Below are 20,583 nucleotides of genomic sequence, written 5' to 3'. Positions count from 1 at the left end.
CTGATGATGCCAGGCAGTGGACTGGCATTCACAAAAGTGACAGTCATCACCCCTCACAGGAGTGGAAAGAAAAACACGTGGAAGTAGCAGTAGCCTGTATTAGTCTGGGTGTGATGCTTTAAAGATACTTGCGGTTTCCAAGCAAGGCTCTTGTAGCCTCCCATCCCCTTGCTGGGAAGGCTACATGCAGGGGAAAAATGTAGGACTGTACAGCAGAGCTGACAGCTTGTCTATGGCAGTGACCAGTGCTGAAAGCTTCTATACGGTATCACGGGCATCAGGAAGGAAATACTTCCTGTTCTCCAGCTGCTAATCTGTTTCTGCAAGAAGCATGAGAAATGGCAGCTCTTGTAATTTCATCCTAGAGTTCCTGTTCCAACCCTCCCCTTCGGAGGGGGGTAGAGTAAGCTTCGCCTGGCCCTGCCCACTCAGGCTGAGAGAGTGGCTTTTTACCCCCTGGTTAGGAGGGAGGCCACCCTGGCTCCCTACAGCCTCTCCTTCATAGGAAAGTGGACATGTACTAGCCTTGGTAATCTGAGCTGAGACTTCCCAAGCACGTCCATCAAAACACACAGTTTTAGGTAAAATATAAAACATTTATTAACTACAGAAAGATAGATTTTAAGTGATTATAGGTGATAGGCATAAAGGTCAGAGAAAATAAAAATGCACACATGCATTCAAAATCCTAAGCTTTTAGTCTAAGCAAGGGTTGAATCAAACAGCTTTTCTCACCCTAACAGATGGTCCAAGTATTTTACAGTTCCTCAGTACAGAGGCTGGGATTACCTTCCAACCTGGGACCAACCTTCCCCAGTTCAAAGTCTTTGTCCACCAGACATTCTTCCAGGTGTTGAGTTGGGTGGGAAGAAAGGCCAAGTGATGATGATGTCACTGCCTCTCTTTTATGCTTTCTTCCAGCCTGCCGGAAAGATCTTTGCTGTGATGTGGGTTAGTCCACCCCCATGGTGTACGTGCCTTCTCTGAGAAGTCTCTGGGATAGTGAATTGTGTGTTGATGAGCTATTATTGCTGCCTGGCTATTGATGGCTTCTCCTTTGTTGTAACTGAAAGGCTGCTTGTGTGTGTGCCCAACCTCACAACATATAGCAATACTGCATAACTTCACATATAATGACAGCACGCACAATCCAACAGGAGATTAATGTTCAACAGATTAAAACTTTTAAAATGATACCTCACAAGGTATACTTTGTACGAAACACATCCTAATCATATCACAGTAGTGAATATGGGGGCTCCAGGGTGCTACTTTGAGGTACAGAGTGTCCAGAGCCAGTGCAAGGATGTTTCGCGCCCTAGGTGAAACTTCCACCTTGCACCTGCCCCGTCGCCCTGAGGTGCCCCCCCGCGGCAACTCCCCGCCGCCCCCTTTCTCCCTCCCTCCCCTCAGCCCAGGGAGCTGTACGGCAGCTTCCTGCCGCTCCCTCCCTCAGCCCAGGGAGCCGCGTGCAGCAATTCCCCACCCCGGCTCACCTCTGCTCCGCCTCCTCCCCAAGCATGCCGCCACTTCTCCCACCTCCCAGGCTTGCGGCCCCAATCAGCTGTTTGGCACGCAAGCCTGGGAGGGAGAGAAGCAGCGTGGGGCAGTGCTCAGGGGAGGAGGCGGAGCAGAGGTGAGCTGGGGCGGGGAGCAGCTCCCCTGTGCACCGCCCCCCCCATTACTTGCTGCAGGCGGCCCTCCCCACGCCCCCCTGCCCCAGCTCACCTCCGCTCCACGGCTGCCCCCAACCACTTGGTGCCCTAGGCGACCGCCTATTTCGCCTAGTGGTTGCACCGGCCCTGAGAGTGTCACACCTAGTCACATGGTTCACCCCCTTGCCAGTGCTGAATTGTTCACAACAATAGATTTGCTTTGGCTGTGCCCAAAGGCTAGTTTAAAATGGCTACAGGGATGGGGCTTCCACAATTCCTATGGGAAAGTAATCCACAGCTTAACAGACTGTGCTTTCTGGAAGCTTTTCCTGACATTCAAATGTTTCTTATTTTTATGTCCCTACTCCTAAGCATACCTCTTGTAGAAGCCTAAATAATTATTCTCCTTCCTTGGTGTTTACAGCCTAATGTTCCTCTTCACTGGCTAAGTTATACAGTATTTTTATTTTCACTCTAATCATTATGATACTTCAGTCCTTCCAATTCATTGCCATCTTCCTTTCACTGAGGGGCTCAGAACTGAATGCAGTATTGCAGGAATGCTCTCATTGGAGTCCCACAGGCAGGGCCTCTCACCTTCCTGCTCCCTGGGATGCCTATGTCCGAAACTCAACATTGCGCTGTTTTTTTGTGGTAGCGAATCACACTGCAAATTCCTCTCTTGTTTGCTGTGCATTATCATCCCTAGCCCTGACCTGGGCTGTCTCCATCTGCTAGACTACCACACGTGTAGCACATAAGGCACAAGGAAGCCAGACAGCTCGGTCTCTTCACATTGGATAGACGGGTTAGACTCCCCAAAAAGAAAGGCATATAAGTGACACATACCTGAAAAGGCCCTCTGGCTGTGACGAAGGGGAGCTATCAGATAGCTCTAATAATAATAAATCTGCTTGTTTCAGTAGCACCATTTTCTAGGCCCAGCACACTGACTCATACTTACAAGATTTACAATGCTCAGAGGCCTACTTGCCTACGCGAAAGGCTTTTTATGACAGCAGCGAGGCCCGGAGCATCAAAAGATTCTGCTCTCTGAGGTACTGCTGGAGGTGATGATGTTTTTGGCACTCCTTTTCCAGCTTCTGTTGGAAATGGTCCCGATTTTGGAATGCTCTCCATTTGGCATCCTCGCGCTTCCTCTGATGGGTGTCCTGCTCCTGGATTTCTCGTTCTAGGGTCTCCTGCCGGGATTGCATTCTGCTCCTCAGCAAATCCTGCAGCAAAGGGAGTGAAAGGATGTTTGAATCCTACAACCAGCTCTCAGGCTCAGTTCCATCCAGTGCCTGTTACTGGTACAAATAGGGAATGGGGTAGTTGTGAATTTGCCACAGCTAGCACCTTCTAAACAGTTCTCTGCATGGACTCCTGCTACAGAAGGCTGGCATGCAGCATTCTGAAATAGTCCTTAGAGATATGGACATCTCCGTCTCTCCTTTCATCAGTTTGTATATGTTAAATTCACATTTCACATTTGTATCTCCAAATAATATCACTATTTTAGACAGTGCATTGCTTCCAGTATAGGAGAAGGAAGAGTCCAAGAAAAGCAGTGAAATAGCCCTTACCTGCCTCTTTTTATCTTGATCATAGTTCCTCTGGTTGTATTCTACCTGCAACTCCTCTCTCTGCAAGCGCTGTGCCTTTAAGAACTGCAGCCTTTGACTCTCCTTTCTCTTCTTCTCTTCCTGCAAGGAGGACTCCTTTCTGCTCCTCTCTGCCCTGCCAGTCTGGAGCTTTGCCATGTGCTGGCAGACCATGTTATTGTACTCCAGTTGCTTCTCCAAGCTTTGCAGTGTCCTCTGAAGAGACCGCTGTCTGTGTCCAAAACAGAATTTCCAGAAAGCTTGTCAGAAACCAAGAGAAACAAAGGGAAAATGTCAATGTCAATGAATAGGATGTAAGCCAGAAGTCCTGACAATTTTTGGACATTGAAGCTACAATACCACTTTTTGCAAGGTTAAGGAGATTAACCCCAGTCTCCTGGACAAATTCCTGCTCAAATAATTACTTCAGATGGTGGGAAAATAGTAAAAAAAAAAATGTGAAATTTTGTTTTTGTCTAAAGTTTGCAACCATCGCTAGCTATTACATTCTACATCCCTCTGTTCATCTTGCAATTTCAAGCCAACATGTACTTTACTTCCTGTCTTATTGTGCCCAGTTTTGTTACTGTTAGAACAGGGGTGGCTAAACTGCAATTTGTTGCCAAATGCAAGCCTGCATTTACAGTCTACAATATAGCCCAAGACTACCTTAATCTTCAATAGAGATGCAGCCTGACTCCGCAGGTCCCAACATACACTATTTTTTCTTCACCAGCATATGCTGAGATCAGATCAAGATGGGGCTTGTCTACACAGGAAAGTCAATTTGAATTAAGGTAGGGTGTGAATTCAAAGTGGAATATCTATTCCTGATTAATTTCCTGTGTAGATGCTGTTATTCCAGAGTAAGAGTGTCTTCTTCTGAATTAGCATAATCCACTTCTAAAGTGGATTACGCTAATTCAGAAGAAGGCACTCTTATTCCAGAATGAGAGCATCCATACAGGGAATTAATTAGGAATAACTCCTTGTGTAGGCAAGCCCAAAGATGAGGACAACTGTGGTCCTGCTCTATTGCATGCAATTAGGTGTTGCCCTCGCAGGAAAGTGACCAATGGAGATTCCTCAGCTGGGCATAATTTTGACTCCTCTGACTCATAACAAAATATAAGAATGTTTTCATACTAAAAGATGTCTCTGATTTCATGAGTCACCACTGGAAATTCATCAGTTAATCAAATTGCAGGAAGAAGAAGGTAAACTCCAGCTGCTGGGGAGGGCAGAAGGAGTACATTTCATAACCATAACTAAACCAACTGTACCATTTAAGGGCCCAATCCTGCAAGGTGGTAAGTGCCCTCCCTTCCCTCAGAAGTGGATGGGAGTTGAGGGTGCTCAACCCCTCCAAGTCTTAGGCTCTAAATGGACAATTGTGACCACCATTCAGCCACTAGGGTGGGGGAACACTCTATAAAAATTTAAAATAAATAGTACCAAAGGACTAGCTCAGGAAGCACGCACTACAGAATACCCAGTACTTATAAAGACATGGAGAACCCTCAGGAGTTGCTGAAATCTTTCCTCCACGCTCTGACCTCCCACCTGCACCCCACACCATTACCGCCTGCTGTCGCGCATCAACTGCCGTTTGAGGCCTTCTGCCTCTTGCTGTTGTTCCCTCTTCTGCTGTCTCTGCTCTGCTTGCTGCCTTCTGTGCTCAATCCTGGCTGTGTTGAAGTTCATCTTTCTCAGGCTCTCTTGAGTTGCACCTTTGGTGACTGATTTCTGAAAGACAAAGTCCTTAATATCAGTAAAGGTTTGTTCCTAATGTAAACTGAAGTCCTGTATAATCAGTAAGGCTTAGTTTTCCAACGACATTCGTGAGCTCTGAGAGCAACTCTATGGACAGGTCAAGCATGGTCTATAACTAGCTGGGTGAAGGAAAATCCAGGTACTTCAAGAAATGGTATTCACAATTCAGTTGGCAGCACTGTTGCAGCTTAGTCAGCATTTATGCAATACACAGAACTGCCCTATGTTGTTGTTACAGCAACTTTTGGATTAGAACAGAGGTTCTGACCACTTGTGGTTATTAAAAATCCCACTTTGGATTTTACAAGAGTTTGGGGTATTAACCTACATGTGCTAACAAATTCCAGTGGGGATAACTACATTCTGCCTACCTATGGCATAGGAAATTTCTCCCTGTAGTTTTGAACAGATATTATATTTGTCACTTCCTGGGGTGTAATGTATCCAGAGGTGAGTAGTTGCCATGTTTCACATAAGAAGTGGCTGTATTTTAGTGCTGGAGAGTGTTTCTTATTTGCCGTTTGTAAAAGCATATCCTTAGGGATGAAAAGCATGAGCAATGAAGTATCCACTGAGTTTTTATCTCATTGTGCAGTGTTTACTTTGTCTCCTGAATATGCAGTGTACTCCTAACACAAGTGTACCTGAAGGGAGGCAAATCATCCTGTAATTAATCACTGAAGCTTCAGATCCAAGTTTTAATTTAAATAACAATAAGCTATAGTTCTGTTGCTTTAGGAACTTGAGGCTGCAATTGCCTTCCCTATTTTCCTGATTGTCCCTAGAAGGCTCATGTAATGTTTCTGCTGCTTTTTAATTAAAAAGTCAGTGTCTGAAGCTGTAGGTATTTTTGCAAAATCTCTCAAGTGTTTTGCTATTCTTTGCTGTGTGGCATGTGTATTAATTTGCAAAACCTAGGCCCTGTAAGTGGTTCATGCTTAATGTGTTACAGTTGGAAAGATTTAAAACAAATAAAGTGAAACTTCAAAAAATTAAAAGGTGCTTTATAAATGGAAGATGAAAAAACAGTGTGATCTAGTGCAGTGGCTCTCAACTTTTCCAGACTACTGTACCCCTTTCAGGAGTCTGATTTGTCTTGTGTACCCTCACATTTCACCTCACTTAAAAACTACTTGCTTACAAAATCAGACATAAAAATACAAAAGTGTCACAGTACACTATTATGAAAAAGTGCTTAGTTTCTTATTTTTACCACATAATTATAAAATCAATATAATAAATATTGTACTTACATTTCAGTGTATAGTATATAGGGCAATATAAAGAAGTCATTGTCTGGATGAAATTTTAGTTGGTACCAATTTCACTAGTGCTTTTTATGTAGCCTGTTGTAAAACTAGGCAAATAATTAGAGGAGTTAACGTACCCCCTGGAAGACCTCTGCGTACCCCCAGGGGTACATGTACCCCTGGTTGAGAACCACTGATCTAGTGGTTAGAACACAGTATTGAGGACTAGTACACCCTCAATTTTCATCCCAGCTTTCACATGGACTCCCCCTATGGCCTTGGACTAGTCACTTAACTGCTCTGTTCCTTGGTTTCCTTATCTGTAAAAGAAGAATTATTGTCTATATCTTGCAAGGATGATTGAGAGGATTAGTCAGTATATGAAGATGAAAAGCTCCACAGAAGGGCTAAGTATTAATATCAGCATACAAGAAAATGTCCTGTTCCTGGACAATGACAGCATGTATTGATGGGGGTTTGATGTTTGTATGTATCTTCTGTTGCAGTACATGTCATCATAAAATGGACAAAAATGAGGCCATGCTAATTGATTTATACCATGCCATGTGAATAAATCCTGTGAACCTAATGGCCAGGAACTAATTGGGCCAGATTGGGTTAGCTGCTTTGAACCTCACTCCCCACATAAGGCAGCCCTTAAAACAGCATAGTCTGCCCCGGAGGATTACACCATTGGAGGATTCCCCCGCCATACGGTAGAGGTACCTACACCTCCAGCTGCCAGCAAAGAGTGTGACTGGGGCATGGCCAGGTATCCCTGTCCTCTTGACAATCAACATAAATTAGAGCAGCCCTTAGGCTGTCTAATTTATGCTGGCACAGAGATGGCTAAGGATAATGGGAGTTGGCTGCACTGGAGAATTTGAGCCAGTGTCCAGTAGTCAACTCATTCTCCTGGCACTTAGCCAATCAGAGATCAGATATCCTTACTTCTAATTAGGCTCTTATGGAAGTAACCTTTCCGGAAATTGACAAAAAGAACTTTGTGGCACAAGCCAATCATGAATCTGTTCAACTGATTTAAACAGACATTGACCAGGCATTGGGTCAGCAATAACAAATGTTGGCTTTATTTTTCCTAGAAAATCTTGTGCGCTCTTAACCTGTATACTCGGAGCGCTGTGGGGTCTCTGTATATGCAGAACTGATTCAATGGTCAAGCGGTCTTTCTTCAGTGATTGATCCACTCGGTCAAACATAGCTTGGAGACTGGAAGTGCTGAAAGCATGTGCTTTCACGGGAGGGTTCCTTGGGTGATGCTGAGCTGGAGCTTCTGTCATGCTGGACTGAAAAAGAGCTTTCAGACAAATTAGAGATATAAAAGGTGATGGACACCTTACAAAATGGTGAACAGATAGACAGAAAAATGTGTTAAAGTAAAATGCATTTAAGCAAGACCTTTTTATTACCAGTAAGTACTAACATTTCTTCCCAAGGAAATGAGAGCATTTTAGTGACCACAGGATGGTCACCACTTTCAAAAATAATCCTGCCAACATAGACAAGGAGGAGTTTTTACCCAGTAACTGGGATGAAGCATTGACTGTGCTCACATCTACTGAGCCTCCCTCAGTAGGAGTTACTGTAGGGAATGCTGTTGGAAATCCTGGCTGTGAGGAAATGTTCACCTCTGCTATACCAGCTTCAGCCTCTCCTCGTAGGAGGCAGGACAGGGAATGGAACAATGGCACTAAATAGGTGATGTGGCTGGAGGAGGCTTTTGGCCTTTGGAATCCACTCCCAGTTGCCTGCACATCTCACAGATCTCTCCTAAGTGAGGAGGGCATTGGTTAAAGGGGACTTAATTAAAAGATATTTTAGACTATGAACCTTTTTTATAATACTAGAACAAGGGGTTACACAGTGCAATTAAAGAGCACTAATCTCTTAAATTAAAGTGGCAATTAAAAAGCAGAACAAAGAAGAGCATGTATTTCTTCACAAAGATTATAGTCAGCTTGTGAAATCCTTTGCCACAGGCAGTCCAGTCAAATACTACAGTCAGATTTTAAAAAGGGTAGGATAGCTTTAGGACTAATAAAATTTGTAGTGCATGCTAAAATGGGGCAATCAAAGCTCTTACTTCAGGGAAGGTGGCAGCTGCAGGAGCCCGAAAGGAACTGTTCATGTCTCAGAGGAAGGTAAGTAAATCACCATAGTGCACAACCACTAGCACCTAAGCATAGCAGAGCACGATTGACCAGATGCATTATGGTGTTTTTTCATCTTCCTTTAAGGCACCAGGAATGAAATACTGACAAAGACAAGAAACCAGACAGGAAGAACCAATGCTCTCATCTGATATGGCATGTCCTAGGCTTGTATGAAACAGCTAGTTGATACAATATCAATACCAGGTTCATTCTTCAGAAGAGACTCGGGATCAGCCCCACAGTGTTTGCTGTCTTCTTTGTCATTGTGCATTGACTCCATTAGGCAGGTGTTTGGGTGGACAGCAATATCAAGCATGGCACGAGCATCTCCCATCAAATCTGCTGAAGCCATCTCCTTCTGAGGGCTCTGGAAACAACAGGAAACTATCAAAATGCTTAGCCAGTGGGGAGTAGAATGTGTCAGTAACATGAATTTACAAAATAAGCTACCGTATGATCTTGTCATTACTGCACTAATCCCATGGTTAGTGTAAACTAACCCTGGCTGATACTACTTGAATGACTGGGGAGCCTTCAGCTGGAGGGAAATGTTGCTTGGAGAGGAGTCACCATTGCTGACACAGCGGTGACAAACTTTACTGTCATTTTGACATGGACACAAGCAAGCCAAACTTATTGAAACGGGGGTTTCAGAAGGAAAATAAAACTGGTTTCTTTACTCAAGGAATAACTGAAGTCTTTAAACATAGGTGTTTCTGCCCATTTCTTAGGTTTGTCTGTATCTAAAAGCTACCCCACAACTGGCAATGTTTCTGCATTAAAGGGACCCAAAATTGGAGTAGCAGGCCAGGAATAAGGTGCATTGGCAGACACGCACTAGTAGGAGGTGAGGTAAATCAGAATTGTGGTTCCCTGGAGAGCCACATGAAGAAGCTAATGCACAATACCTGCATGAACTAGGCCTCATTCTAGCTGATAGCCTGCCCTTCCATGAGCACATTAAACAGAAAAGGAAGAAATGCATTCATTATTAAATTGCAAAATCTCGGTGGGAATCCTCCGTTGTGTAAATTGTCATAACACCAGTGATTTCAAGTTACTGAGTGAGGTTCTCTGGATTGTTTTATGAAGGAAGTTCAACTAGATGATCATAATGGTCCCTTCTGGACTTAAAATGTATTAATCTATGAATGGAACTCTGACAATTTATACTAACTGAGAATCGGCTTCTAACACTCAGCCCAAGGAATTATTTACATTACAAACAAAGAAAAATGAAAACCCTGAATTCTGAAGGACTGTTTAGTATTACAAAGTGCTTGTGTATAAAAAAAAAATCTTCATTCTACTCTTTGGTTTAAAAATCTTTGGGGGACCATATTTGTTAAAGCCAAAGAGACTGATTAGTGTGCACAAAAATGCCTATACTTGTACAAGCAATTACCATGATTTATACATGGGCAGTAGGTATGCTGCCAGTTAATTGTACAGACATCTGATGCAATAAATGTTATCTTTGTATGTGCATTTAACACTGTATTATTTCATATATTAATGCAGAACAACAATAACCAAGCAAATCAAATGTTAAGAGTGAAACATACCAGTTACCCTGGAACCAATAAACATGCCAAAAATACCTGAGTGTGGAACCAATATAGTCCAGATCCTCACTCTTAGTCCTACCCCTTTGTGTCATGGATGGAGCTGCCTTAACAGGGTGAGTAGGGATTCCTTCTGTAGGGGAATCACTGAGTGGTACAAAACCATCTTAGCAACAGCCTGTCCTGCCCATACCCACACTGTAAAGGGGGCATGCCAAGGCAGGATGAGGTGTGGCTAGATTGTGTTGTGCTCCAGTGATCCTGAGCAGGTGGAGTAGCCACTAGGAGTCTATTCCAGCCAGTGCCAGAGAATGAATGAGAGCCCAGCTATTCCCTAGATCAAAGGATCAGAAAGATGGTAGAAAGCCATCTATGATTTCCGCATCCTTAGCAGAGCTCAATTATACATGATAATCTAGTCCAGTATTTTTAATAAGTTTTTGCCACAGAAAACAGAATCACAGGATATTACTGCAACTATAGCAAAGGATGTTGTAATACCATAGTCAGTATGAAGCACTCTCTACCTTCTTGGGTTCTGTAACCTTGTTTCCTATCTTCACACAGGATCCTAAATCTTTAGGGGCATTTTCTTTCTTTAGTCTCTTCTTCTTTTCCTTTTTATCTTCCTCTGTGGAGACCCTTTCTGAAATGGGGACTCTCCCTTTAGACAGCTGCTCTTCTATCTTCCTGCTCAGCTCTTCTTTGGTCAGGCTTGTTCCTGGGATCAGGACATCTTCTGGTTGTGCTCTGTTCACTGTGGGCCTGATGGGCAACCAGGCTCTAAGGCAGCAATGGCAAAGTGAGAAACATCCAGAGCTGCAGTTAGGACATGACTGAACCTGTGTGGAACCCTGCCAGCAAACTAGATCCTGTCTGCAATGCCCTGAAGCTCTGTAACCAGGTGTCACAATGTAGGGATAGTCTGAGCTTGAGTCCACCAACATTTGCCTGGCTACTAATGGCATCTGAAGTTCCAGGATGATGCGTTCGCTCAGGGGCAGAGGAATCCGTACAGCTAAGTCAGAGGACACCTTCTTAGTGTGACCATTCCAGAAATTCACCAGCATTCTGCTATTTCCACTGGCTGCAAATAGAAATAAATGACAAACAGCACTTTAGAAGCATGCCAAAAACATGCCTGATTGACCTCTTGGAGACCTGGAGATGAAACACAATCTTGTACTATAGAAAGCAGGGAAAGATTTTGTAACCATTTAAAAGTGGCTTTGCTTTATATATTTAGGATTCACACTCATCTCTTTCAAACTTACTGAGAAGACAATGGTAAAATCCTGTCTTCACTGAAGTCAATACAAAACTCCCACTGACTTCAGTGAAGCCAGGATTTCACCCAATATGCATCTGGAGAGTAGCCTAAATCATCTGGGTACATGAGAGGCCCCAGAACCCCTTTTTTTCTCTTTATGTCAGAAGTGGTATCACCTGGCTCCACAACAGATTAAATGCTTTCAAAGTCCCCATTCACAAAGCAGCCCTACAGGTTGATTCATGAAGCAGCACAAAATTCTGGCATTGAACAGGAAAAGGTTACTCAGCAGCACTGAAAGGAAAAGAGATGGAAAGAAGAGAGGAAGATATTACAGATTGTATGTTCCTTGTGGCAGACACTGTGCTTTTCTCTCTGTATAGTGTCTAGCACACTTCAAGGTGCTACTCCAATATAAATAATAATGGGAAAAAATGTACTGTACCTAACTGTGCTTCACAGCTCTCTGCAGCCTTTAGTACAGTGCCTGGGCCATATCGTTCACCTTTAGCCTCCCATGGTGCCAAGACTCTGTCTCCTGGAGCCAGTGGCTGTCGCCTGGCATCTTCATAGTGGATAATGTCATAGAGGGGTGTTTCTTGCATGCGAAACTGTACCTTGCCTTTCAGCAGCCGACTTCTCTCAAACTCGATTAAAAAACGTTCCCTGGAACCCTGCAGGATTAAACCATGTGGTATGCAAGACAAACAGGTGAGTCCCACAAATGGCCAAACACAGGGGCTAGGGGCTGCTAACACTAGGGAGAGGCAACTGGCAGAAATTCCAAAAAATAGCACATGGTCGGAGAACCCACTGAACCTAGAACACTACTTTTTTTTTTTACTCTGTTCTGTCCAAATCAGGCTTTAAGGGTAGTTAAAGAGCTTGAAGACCACAGTGGATTACCAGGTAAAGCCCTCCCCTCCCTCCACTCTTGGATCTTGCCAGAATTGTGTTCACTGGAGATGAGCAGCACAACTGCCATGCTAAGGAAGACCTCTATCACCCCAGTCAGTTGAAAAAGGGTTGCCGAGACAGACTGCTTTTTGCTGCATGGTCAGTTACATAGTAATAAAAGGGAAAATAAAATGGTAAAATACTCCCAATGCCATAATTTTTACTGCTTTAATCTGAGCATCCACCCTAGGAGTGGGGAGTAACTCAGGCAATTCCTCTGCTCCACAACTGGCAAATTGTTGGGAAAGCTCAGTGTTAAATTCTACAAGTGCCAAGAAGCCAACACCCTTTTCTTCTGTTTTTCCCAAAACAGTCTGCTTCCCCTCCTGATTAAAACAACAGAGGGCATGGTCTTTTCCACTATTAGGGTGGGTCACAGAGTTAACAATGCTGATATAGAGCCGCTATTTCAGCCAGCCTGCCCCCTAGTATCCTCATCCTGAACTCAGTCACATCATCTTGCAAAATGTTTGATGACCACTGGCCCAGATAAAATAACCTCTGAAGGGCTTTGATAGCATTTTCCTTTTCCCTCACAAAACAATGACTTACTTGAACTGTATTGAGGATTTCATACAGGGAGTGACTCTGCACATTTGATAGTCACATTTGTTTAATTTAAGTGATCCTTAGCTCAGACCCTGGTTCTATACCCAGCTTTTCCTTGTATGGCTGTGAAATACTCAGTTGACCATAAAAGGTTGCTGATTGCACATTTCCAAAGAGAAGAAAGCAAAGGAGGCCTGAGATTATGTCATCTTAAAAACCAAACAGAATTCATACCAATGAAATTCTTCAGTGAGCATTCCCTTCTTCAGAAAACCGAAGTGGGTTTTAGCCCACGAAAGCTTATGCCCAAATAAATTTGTTAGTCTCTAAGGTGCCACAAGCACTCCTCGTTGCTTTTGCTGACACAGACTAACATGGCTACCACTCTGAAACCTGTCTTTAGTCGATAACTACAGAGATCGGCTCCACTTGTTATACAACGACCATGCCCTCTGAACAAAGAGCACTGTACTGGCATATTCTGGCCCTTGTGGCATATTCCCCCAGAAAGGGAAGTCTTGGGGGCCAGGCCACCCGATGGCAGGAGTTCTGCTGCAGACAGAGACCCAGGGAACAACAGAGGCTGCCACTGAGAGAGAGGGGAGTCAAAAAAACCCACCCCAGCAGAGATGCCTGTGGAGAAAGGGATCCAGGAGAGGGGCATTTTAGTTTGTTCGATTTTTTTCCAAGCGTTGTTTAGCTGCTAGACTTTGCTTCCAGCTTGGGTGGAACTGGGTGAAGGCGATATAAAGAACTTGCTGGCTGTGACTGGCTCTGAGTGACAACTTACTGCATTCACCAAAAATGTGTCTCCTTCTGATTGCAGGACTCCTTGCTGTAAACAGCTAAGAGTCATTGAAAAGCAAAGAACAACATGATTAGGAAATCCCAGATACCAGCTCATGCCAAGGACCTCAAGCCTCAGTGGAACACTGACAAATACACTGCTGGAACCATTCTGGCTCACCTGTGTGTAAACAGGCGTCAGAATTATAAAAATGTGCTTAGTGTTTAGACTTTATTGAATGCTTGTAAGATGCTGCATGTATTAATCTCACTTCTAACATCTGTACCCCATATTGTAAGGTAATATTTAAGCATTTGTATTATAAGTCTCTGTGACTGTGTAAGTCACCAGACAGGAGACATTAATTAGTGTAAAGTGCTGATCTCCAACAGAAGGTGTTATGTCCTTTCTCAAAAGAAAGGCCCAGGTGAGCTATTGTGAAACATCAGAGAGGACAAAAGAGTTTGTTGATTGCTATCCCCCCCTCATGAAAAGGAGTCATGCAAGTGATTTCCTTCCATCAGCTGAGTTTGCCGCTCAAAACACATGAAGGAGAAGCAAATAAAATCCCTAACAGGGAGGAACTGTATCTTTATGCTGCTTGGACTCTGAGTGGCAAGGATTACTAAGCATAAGCAAAAGATCCTCAGTGCTTAGCCTGGGTTATCCCTAAAGGACATATAGAGCTTGCTTATTATGGAAGCTTCTATTACTTTTTAAAGCTTAAGATTGGAACTCATTTGTGTGTATATATGCTTACCTGCTTTAACCTTGTAAATAACTCTTGTTTCCTTTTCCTATATAATAAATCTTTAGATAGTTTGTTATAGGATTGACTGCAAATGTCGTCTTTGGTGTGAGATCTAAAGTGCAATTGGCCTAGGGTAAGTGACTGGTCCTTTGGGACTGAGAGTAACCTGAGGATTGCTGTGATCTTTGGTGTAAGGGACCATCAATCACAAAAATACACTTATCTGGGTGGCGAGATACATCAGAGTACTCAAGGAGACTGTCTGCCTGAGGAGTTGACACTTGATAATTGATTAGTGACATCTACATATAGAAGTCACAACCAGTGTGGGGTTTGTGCCTTGTTTCCTAACAGTCTACCCTGAGGTTGATTCCCACAATTGTGAGCCACTGCAGGATAGCTTAATACCCATCCAGCAAGAGAGAGAGATATGGGATAGCCAAAGGAGACCCATCCTAGTGAAGCCCAAGGTGAGGGATAGGGAGAAACATCACATGTGACCCAAAGAGGAATCACTTACAACCATCATTTACATTAAAGACTTACTTTCACCTCTTGGGCAATGTGGCCCAGATAATAATATCCATCAGTCTCTCTTCTAGCCAGGACTTGGGCCCCCCTCAGCAAATGGGGAGCCTCTAGGGACCAGTCCATTAAATCTTCCTTTGTCAAGGTTGTCAGAGGTATAGTAGGGGAATTTGCACAGACACATATAGGAAAGCTGTGGAAACAGAATAGTGGTATGTTCTAAGAAGGGATTAAGATTCTCACAATAGATAATGCAGATTTCTGCAATTTATGAAAATTAAAGCCAAAGAAAACCCACCCAAACCTGGGGTGGTTTCCAAGTTGTTTCCTTCGCTAGGTTATCAAATTGAGCTACTACTCTGATGGTTTTGGCAGTCCCATGCTCCACATTTTGAACTTACTGTGCTTTGGGATGACTCATCAGCAGAGAACAAGAGGGGTATTTACTGATAACATTGCAACAATGGATGCTTGAGGTACACCCTGGGTTTACCTGGAAAACAGGAAGGAGAAGCAGAAAATTAAACTAATTTCTGAATGAAGCCATAAATCCTTAAACCAGTTATTTTATATTTAAAGCCTTAATCCATACGCAAACAAAATTCAGCAATCTATCTTGGTTCTTAACCACACCTCTCAATGTAGTATATGAGCTTTTATAAGTGTACTATAGTTGATTTCTCCCATTTCAAGCAATCTAAAGGTTTAAAAGGAAGAACATTAAGAGACTAGAATATAAATACAAAATAAATCAAAGATGTTAACATATGATAGCTAAATGATTGTCTGTTTCTTGTCAGTGTCCAAGTGCCCTGCATAACCCTTTTATTAAGATGTGATCCACACTGTGAAAAAAATCTGTGAACACCAATGCTAGACAAATGCCAAGTGTTATTAATATTTTGTTTACTAAATGCACTGCTTAACGTTACTGTTATTTTTTTAGAAGGACAATATTCAATGTTACCTGCTGATGGTGACCCAAATACCAATGGGATGTCTAAAAAGATATTTGGACCTACTGTAGCCAACACTGCTGCACAGACAGCTCGCATGGTAAATGTGAAATCAATTGGCAGGAGTAAGGTATACTTTCTTTGCAAGGGCTTCCTCCAGGATCTCCACCTCATTCCCCAAGACCATAGTCTCTCTTTTCAAAAGCTGGAATCAGTTCATTTGAAAGCCTATCTGCACCACTTCACAGGCCAAATCCAGGTCTGGTGAAGTCAACGGGTTTGCACCTATATATATCTAAATTTGATCCCTAATACTGGTCTCAGGTATTGCTGTTCAAGAGCACTATGAGATGCTCCCCTTCCCCTGAGGTAGAGCATACTGCATGCACTACACTCCCAAGTAGGAGTCTAAAGTTGTGAGCACTACAGAAAGGGAGAGAGTACTCATTAGAACAACTGTGTGCATGTGCAATCTTGAAATTTCTGACATAATCTTTAACAGAGATTCTGAATTTATTTCCTTTCTTTAGTCACAGGCAGCTCTGTTTGCAGGTAGCCAGACAAAATATGTAGTGGCCACCTTTCTAGAGAGAAATATTCCTCTGCCCTAGCTCTGGTTTTGTGAAATTTTGTTTATGAGGACGGGGATTACCAAACATTCATTTAATCTAAAACTGCTGTTATTGACTTACCTCTTCTGAAGCTCCAGAAGGGTGTGGGGTGATCACCTGAAAGGATCCTCCAGACTGTCTGGCTACTTTCTCCATTTCTTTTTGTGTGCTGCTTTCATAGTCACCTGGCTTTTCTACCAAGTACACAGTGTGCACTGGGCGTTCCTCTCCAGTCTCTGCGAGAAGGCTACAGATTTCCTCTGAAGCACTCTCAGAGAGTGCATCAGTGACCAAGTATACCACCTGGCAGGTGGGATCTTCAAATGCCATAGCCAAAGCACTCACAGCATCTGCACCATTCCCACACTGCAGAGCTCTAATCCAGGCGGTTGCTTCAATGATGTTACTGAGCGAACATTTGACCAAACTATTGCACCATTTTATCACCTGTACAAAAGCCAAAATTTTTAACCAAACACAATAAACATCTATTAAGCAAATATTTTATAACACATAATTGTTTTAAAACTCGTTAAAACTGAGAAATGAGTTAGCTAGTTGATATTTTGGTAAATGGTCTGACATATATGAGATCTGGGACTTGATTCTCAGCCTGCTCATCCTCTGGGGTGGAGAAGGGAGTTTCTTCCATCTTGCAATACAATTGCTCTAGTCAGCTCAGATCTGATGAGCTCTAAATTTTCTGGAGAAGAAACCGGGGTGCCATTCTATGGTCTTTAAGGGTGAGGGGAGTTTTGAGGCTCCCAACAGGGTTGTAGAGGATTTCCTTGGAGGAAGATGGAAGGAGAATAAGAGGAATTTACCACCCATCAAGGGCTGTGGTAGAAAGCCAGAAATTTCCCTGGTTAAAAATGAAAAGGAAATGTTAGTCTTATGATGGTGTCTTATGAGAGTCTCTGTGTAATCACAGATTCTAAAGGCCAGGTTCATTGCTATCTAACTCCACCTCATGTTTTTCTGTGTACCATCTGTATAACTCAGTATGGTAACTGTGAGCTGACTGATTTTAGTCAATATGCTAGATTACTCTAACTCCCTCTGTTCTAGAGTTATTTCAGTCATGGACAGAGAGAAAAGACCAAATCTTAGTGAAGTTATGAAGGGAAAAACAGCAAGTTTTGGACATGTCCTGGATGTGCTGGGTTAGAGAGATGAAAGAGTCAAAGATAATATCACATTACGGGGCTGGAATGACAGGAAGGATGGTACCAGGGCTGGCTCCAGGCACCAGCTTTCCAAGCAGATGCTTGGGGCGGCATTCAGAATGGGGCTGCAGTCCGTGTCCCGTGGTGGCAATTCAGCGGCAGCTTGGCTGCTCTTCCCGCCGCGGCGGCTTTTGGGCGGCAGCTCTGCCGCTCTTCTGGGAGTGGCGGCAATTCAGCGGCAGCTCCGCCACTGTTGTGGCAGCGGCAATTCAGCAGCAACTGCTTGGGGGCGGCAAAATTAGTAGAGCCGACCCTGGATGGTACAGTTAACAATAGTGACAGATAGTGGGAAGACAGGTCAGAAGTTCAGTTTTGGCTATATTAAGCTTCAATTGTTGGTGAGACATACAAGAGAAGATGTCAGAGAGCTGGGTTCCATGTTCCCTCAACTAAAGGAAGATACGGTGATAGGGCAACAGGAAAGTCATCTTTCACTATTCTAGAAGAGGACCACCTGGATGGGCAAAGTGCGAAAGGGATGATGAGAACCAGGCAATAAGGAAGCAAGTGTAAGGAAGCATGCATGAAAGATCCCAAGGCATCTACCAGCAAATCCCATCCCTTTCCATTTGTTCCCAGCGCTCAGAGGCCAACATTGCTACTGCATGAGAATGCTTTTCCAGATTTTGAAGTATTACCATGCAAATGAGTGGAACCACCATCACACTTGATGTTAGAATTCCGTTTTTTGACACTGCCACAACTGTCAGCTCTTAAACAGGAGCAGGATATCCCCAGGCCAGCTGTGGAACCAAGTACTCAGAACACAAGAAATTATACTATGAGGAATAGTCCTATGCTGGCAGGGAGAGGGACTGGGTAATCCACTAGGCATTTTCCAACCCTATTTTATTATACTTATTTCACCCCACTGGGGACCATTAACTTGTTACAGCCACCTCACCTGGCAGAGATTACACTAGTTAATTACTATAATTCAAACACAGCGACAATTATAAGCATTGTTTCCACTGATGTCACCTTACTATGCTTTCTTATAAAACCTTAACCCTTTGCCCAGCAATGGCTGCGTCGGCATTACCTTGCTGGCAAAGCTTATGATGTTGAATGTGGACTCTGTTGGCCTGTTGGCCATCAAGAAGAGAGTCTTTATGAGATGCTCCTTCAGAAAATCCTGCTTGGAGGACATGCCTTCCAACATATTGACCACAAAGGTGACATTCCGGTCTTGGAGATCACCAACCAAAGGTAAGGTGGCACAGTAGGGATGAGAAAGCACCGACATGGCCAAAGCATGAAGACAACCAGCTGCCAAAACAAACAGATCATTTATGAAAAGATCCTTAAAACTGACTTTACAAAGGGCTTGGGGTACAAGGTGAATCCAATCTATTCCCAATACCTGTGCTAAATTAGCAGTCATATAACACTCAGTGTATTTACTTTCCCATAGTTCTCAACTGCTTTAAAAAAAAACACACCCAAAGCATTGTCTGTACTACAGCATCTGACCACAGTAGCAGGATGCATCGTGTAGGCACTCAGATGAATGAGCTTGCATCAACTACAGCACCACTCTTAGAACTTGTAGGGAGTAATTTTCACACACTGTTAGCCAGCAGACATCAACTGTGGCATCAATTTGTGTGTGCATGCAATATCATTTCCCATTAACTCAGGGACATTACAGTTAACTCATCACTCTCTCATGCAGATAAAGCCTCTTAAAAACAATTCCCATTGGTGCTATCACTAGTTTAGCTGCATGGGCTAGTAGAACCAGCAGGGAACTTAGTTTAGGAAAAGATATGCTGGTTTCCAGCATTTTAATACTTTGTTAATTGCAGAGTTGTTGCCAACTCTCATGATTTTACCATGAGTTTCACACTACCTGGTGTTTTTCTTAAAGTTCCAGTTCCTGGAATCATGTGATTACAGGAGGCTCTCAGCTTTCATTTAAAAAATAAAACTCAGTTTCTAGCCCTCAGGCTTCAAAATGTCACCTGAGTGTGACCTAGAGGTTCAAAAACCAGAAGGAAAATAAAAATGACCCAAAATGTATTATTTTTCTGTAAATCTCTTGATTTTTAAGTCAATCTCATGATTTTGGGGGGGCCTGAGTAATGATTTTTGAATACTTGGGGCTGGCAATCCAACCTTCTCCTCCATGCCTATGCTTGGTACTTTCACCCCTAAAATTCCCTATCCCCCTCCGAGCCTTTTCTGTCTGGAAGGTGGCGGCCATCACTGCCCAGCCCTGCCTTGGGCTCCCTGACCAGCATGGAACCCGATGTATTTGTATTTGTGAGATGCAGAGAATGGAGGGCAGGGCACAGTGTGTGTGTGGGGGGGGTGGATCTCTTCCCTCCGCCCCCAGGGCAGGGGCAGGTGTGTGTGTGGGTCTCTTCTACCCCTCAGGGCAGGGGTCAGTGTGGGTGTGTATGCGTTTCCCTCTGGGCCCGCAGGGCACGGCACAAATGTGTGGTGGGTGCCCTCCCCCCTCCGGGCAGGGCAGTGTGTGGTGTGATGTGGCCCCCCAAGGGCAGGGGTGTCTGGGGATGCTCCTCCCCCCGCCCCGGGCTCCCACTTACCCGGCTCCCACTCGCTTGTCGGAATCTGCAGTTTAGGATGCCGTTGCCTAGTAACCAGGCGCCTTGGACGGAACCATCTCCGGAGCTGGGAGGGAGCCTTTTTCTGCACGTCCGTTAATACAGACTAAGGTAAAACACACACACACACACCTCTACGGGAGAACGCGCCGCGGATAGCTGTGGGGAGTTGCCATGTTTCTCTCGCTCCTCTTTATCCGCCTTAATGAAGGGGTTCTGCTCACCGGATCCCCCTCCCAGGATTTGGTAGCGTCTGGACCGGTACCACTCCTGGAAAAGGGGGGGGGGATAACAATTATTTACTTACCATAAGGATGGCGCTTCTCCGCATTACTGGGACCGGGAGGGCGTCACTTC

At 43.9% G+C, this 20,583-nt stretch overlaps 1 protein-coding gene across 3 annotated transcripts; it reads right to left on the bottom strand.

The window, feature by feature from the left end:
• Positions 1 to 1,728: 1,728 nt before the first annotated feature.
• On the bottom strand, positions 1,729 to 20,394 carry LOC144271050 (uncharacterized). 3 transcript variants are annotated; one of them, XM_077828117.1, is made up of 12 exons: positions 20,209 to 20,394; positions 18,699 to 18,925; positions 16,512 to 16,877; positions 15,265 to 15,356; positions 14,882 to 15,056; positions 11,737 to 11,965; positions 10,549 to 11,108; positions 8,658 to 8,823; positions 7,407 to 7,600; positions 4,842 to 5,005; positions 3,242 to 3,491; positions 1,729 to 2,890 (listed from the first exon to the last, which is right to left on the bottom strand). In XM_077828117.1, the coding sequence occupies exons 2-12, from the start codon at positions 18,900 to 18,902 to the stop codon at positions 2,666 to 2,668; spliced, it is 2,625 nt and encodes an 874-aa protein (XP_077684243.1). In that variant the 5' UTR covers positions 18,903 to 18,925; positions 20,209 to 20,394; the 3' UTR covers positions 1,729 to 2,665. The 3 variants fall into 3 exon arrangements, with proteins under 3 accessions (XP_077684243.1, XP_077684257.1, XP_077684250.1); XM_077828124.1 differs by having other exon boundaries at positions 2,756 to 2,890; positions 3,246 to 3,491; XM_077828131.1 differs by lacking the exon at positions 18,699 to 18,925 and having other exon boundaries at positions 20,209 to 20,393.
• Positions 20,395 to 20,583: the final 189 nt, after the last annotated feature.

This window comes from Eretmochelys imbricata, chromosome 1, assembly GCF_965152235.1.
Source record: "Eretmochelys imbricata isolate rEreImb1 chromosome 1, rEreImb1.hap1, whole genome shotgun sequence".
Taxonomy (NCBI): Eukaryota; Metazoa; Chordata; order Testudines; family Cheloniidae; genus Eretmochelys; species Eretmochelys imbricata.
This window is presented reverse-complemented; position numbering and strand designations above follow the sequence as displayed.

Coding starts and splice junctions, on each gene's coding strand:
- LOC144271050 (XM_077828117.1), bottom strand. CDS start 18,902: ATGTCGGTGCTTTCTCATCCCTACTGTGCCACCTTACCTTTGGTTGGT. Junction 11,966..14,881: donor ACATTGCCCAAGAGGTGAAA/GTAAGTCTTTAA, acceptor TTAATCCTGCAG/GGTTCCAGGGAACGTTTTTT. Junction 5,006..7,406: donor ACAGCGCTCCGAGTATACAG/GTTAAGAGCGCA, acceptor TTTGTCTTTCAG/AAATCAGTCACCAAAGGTGC.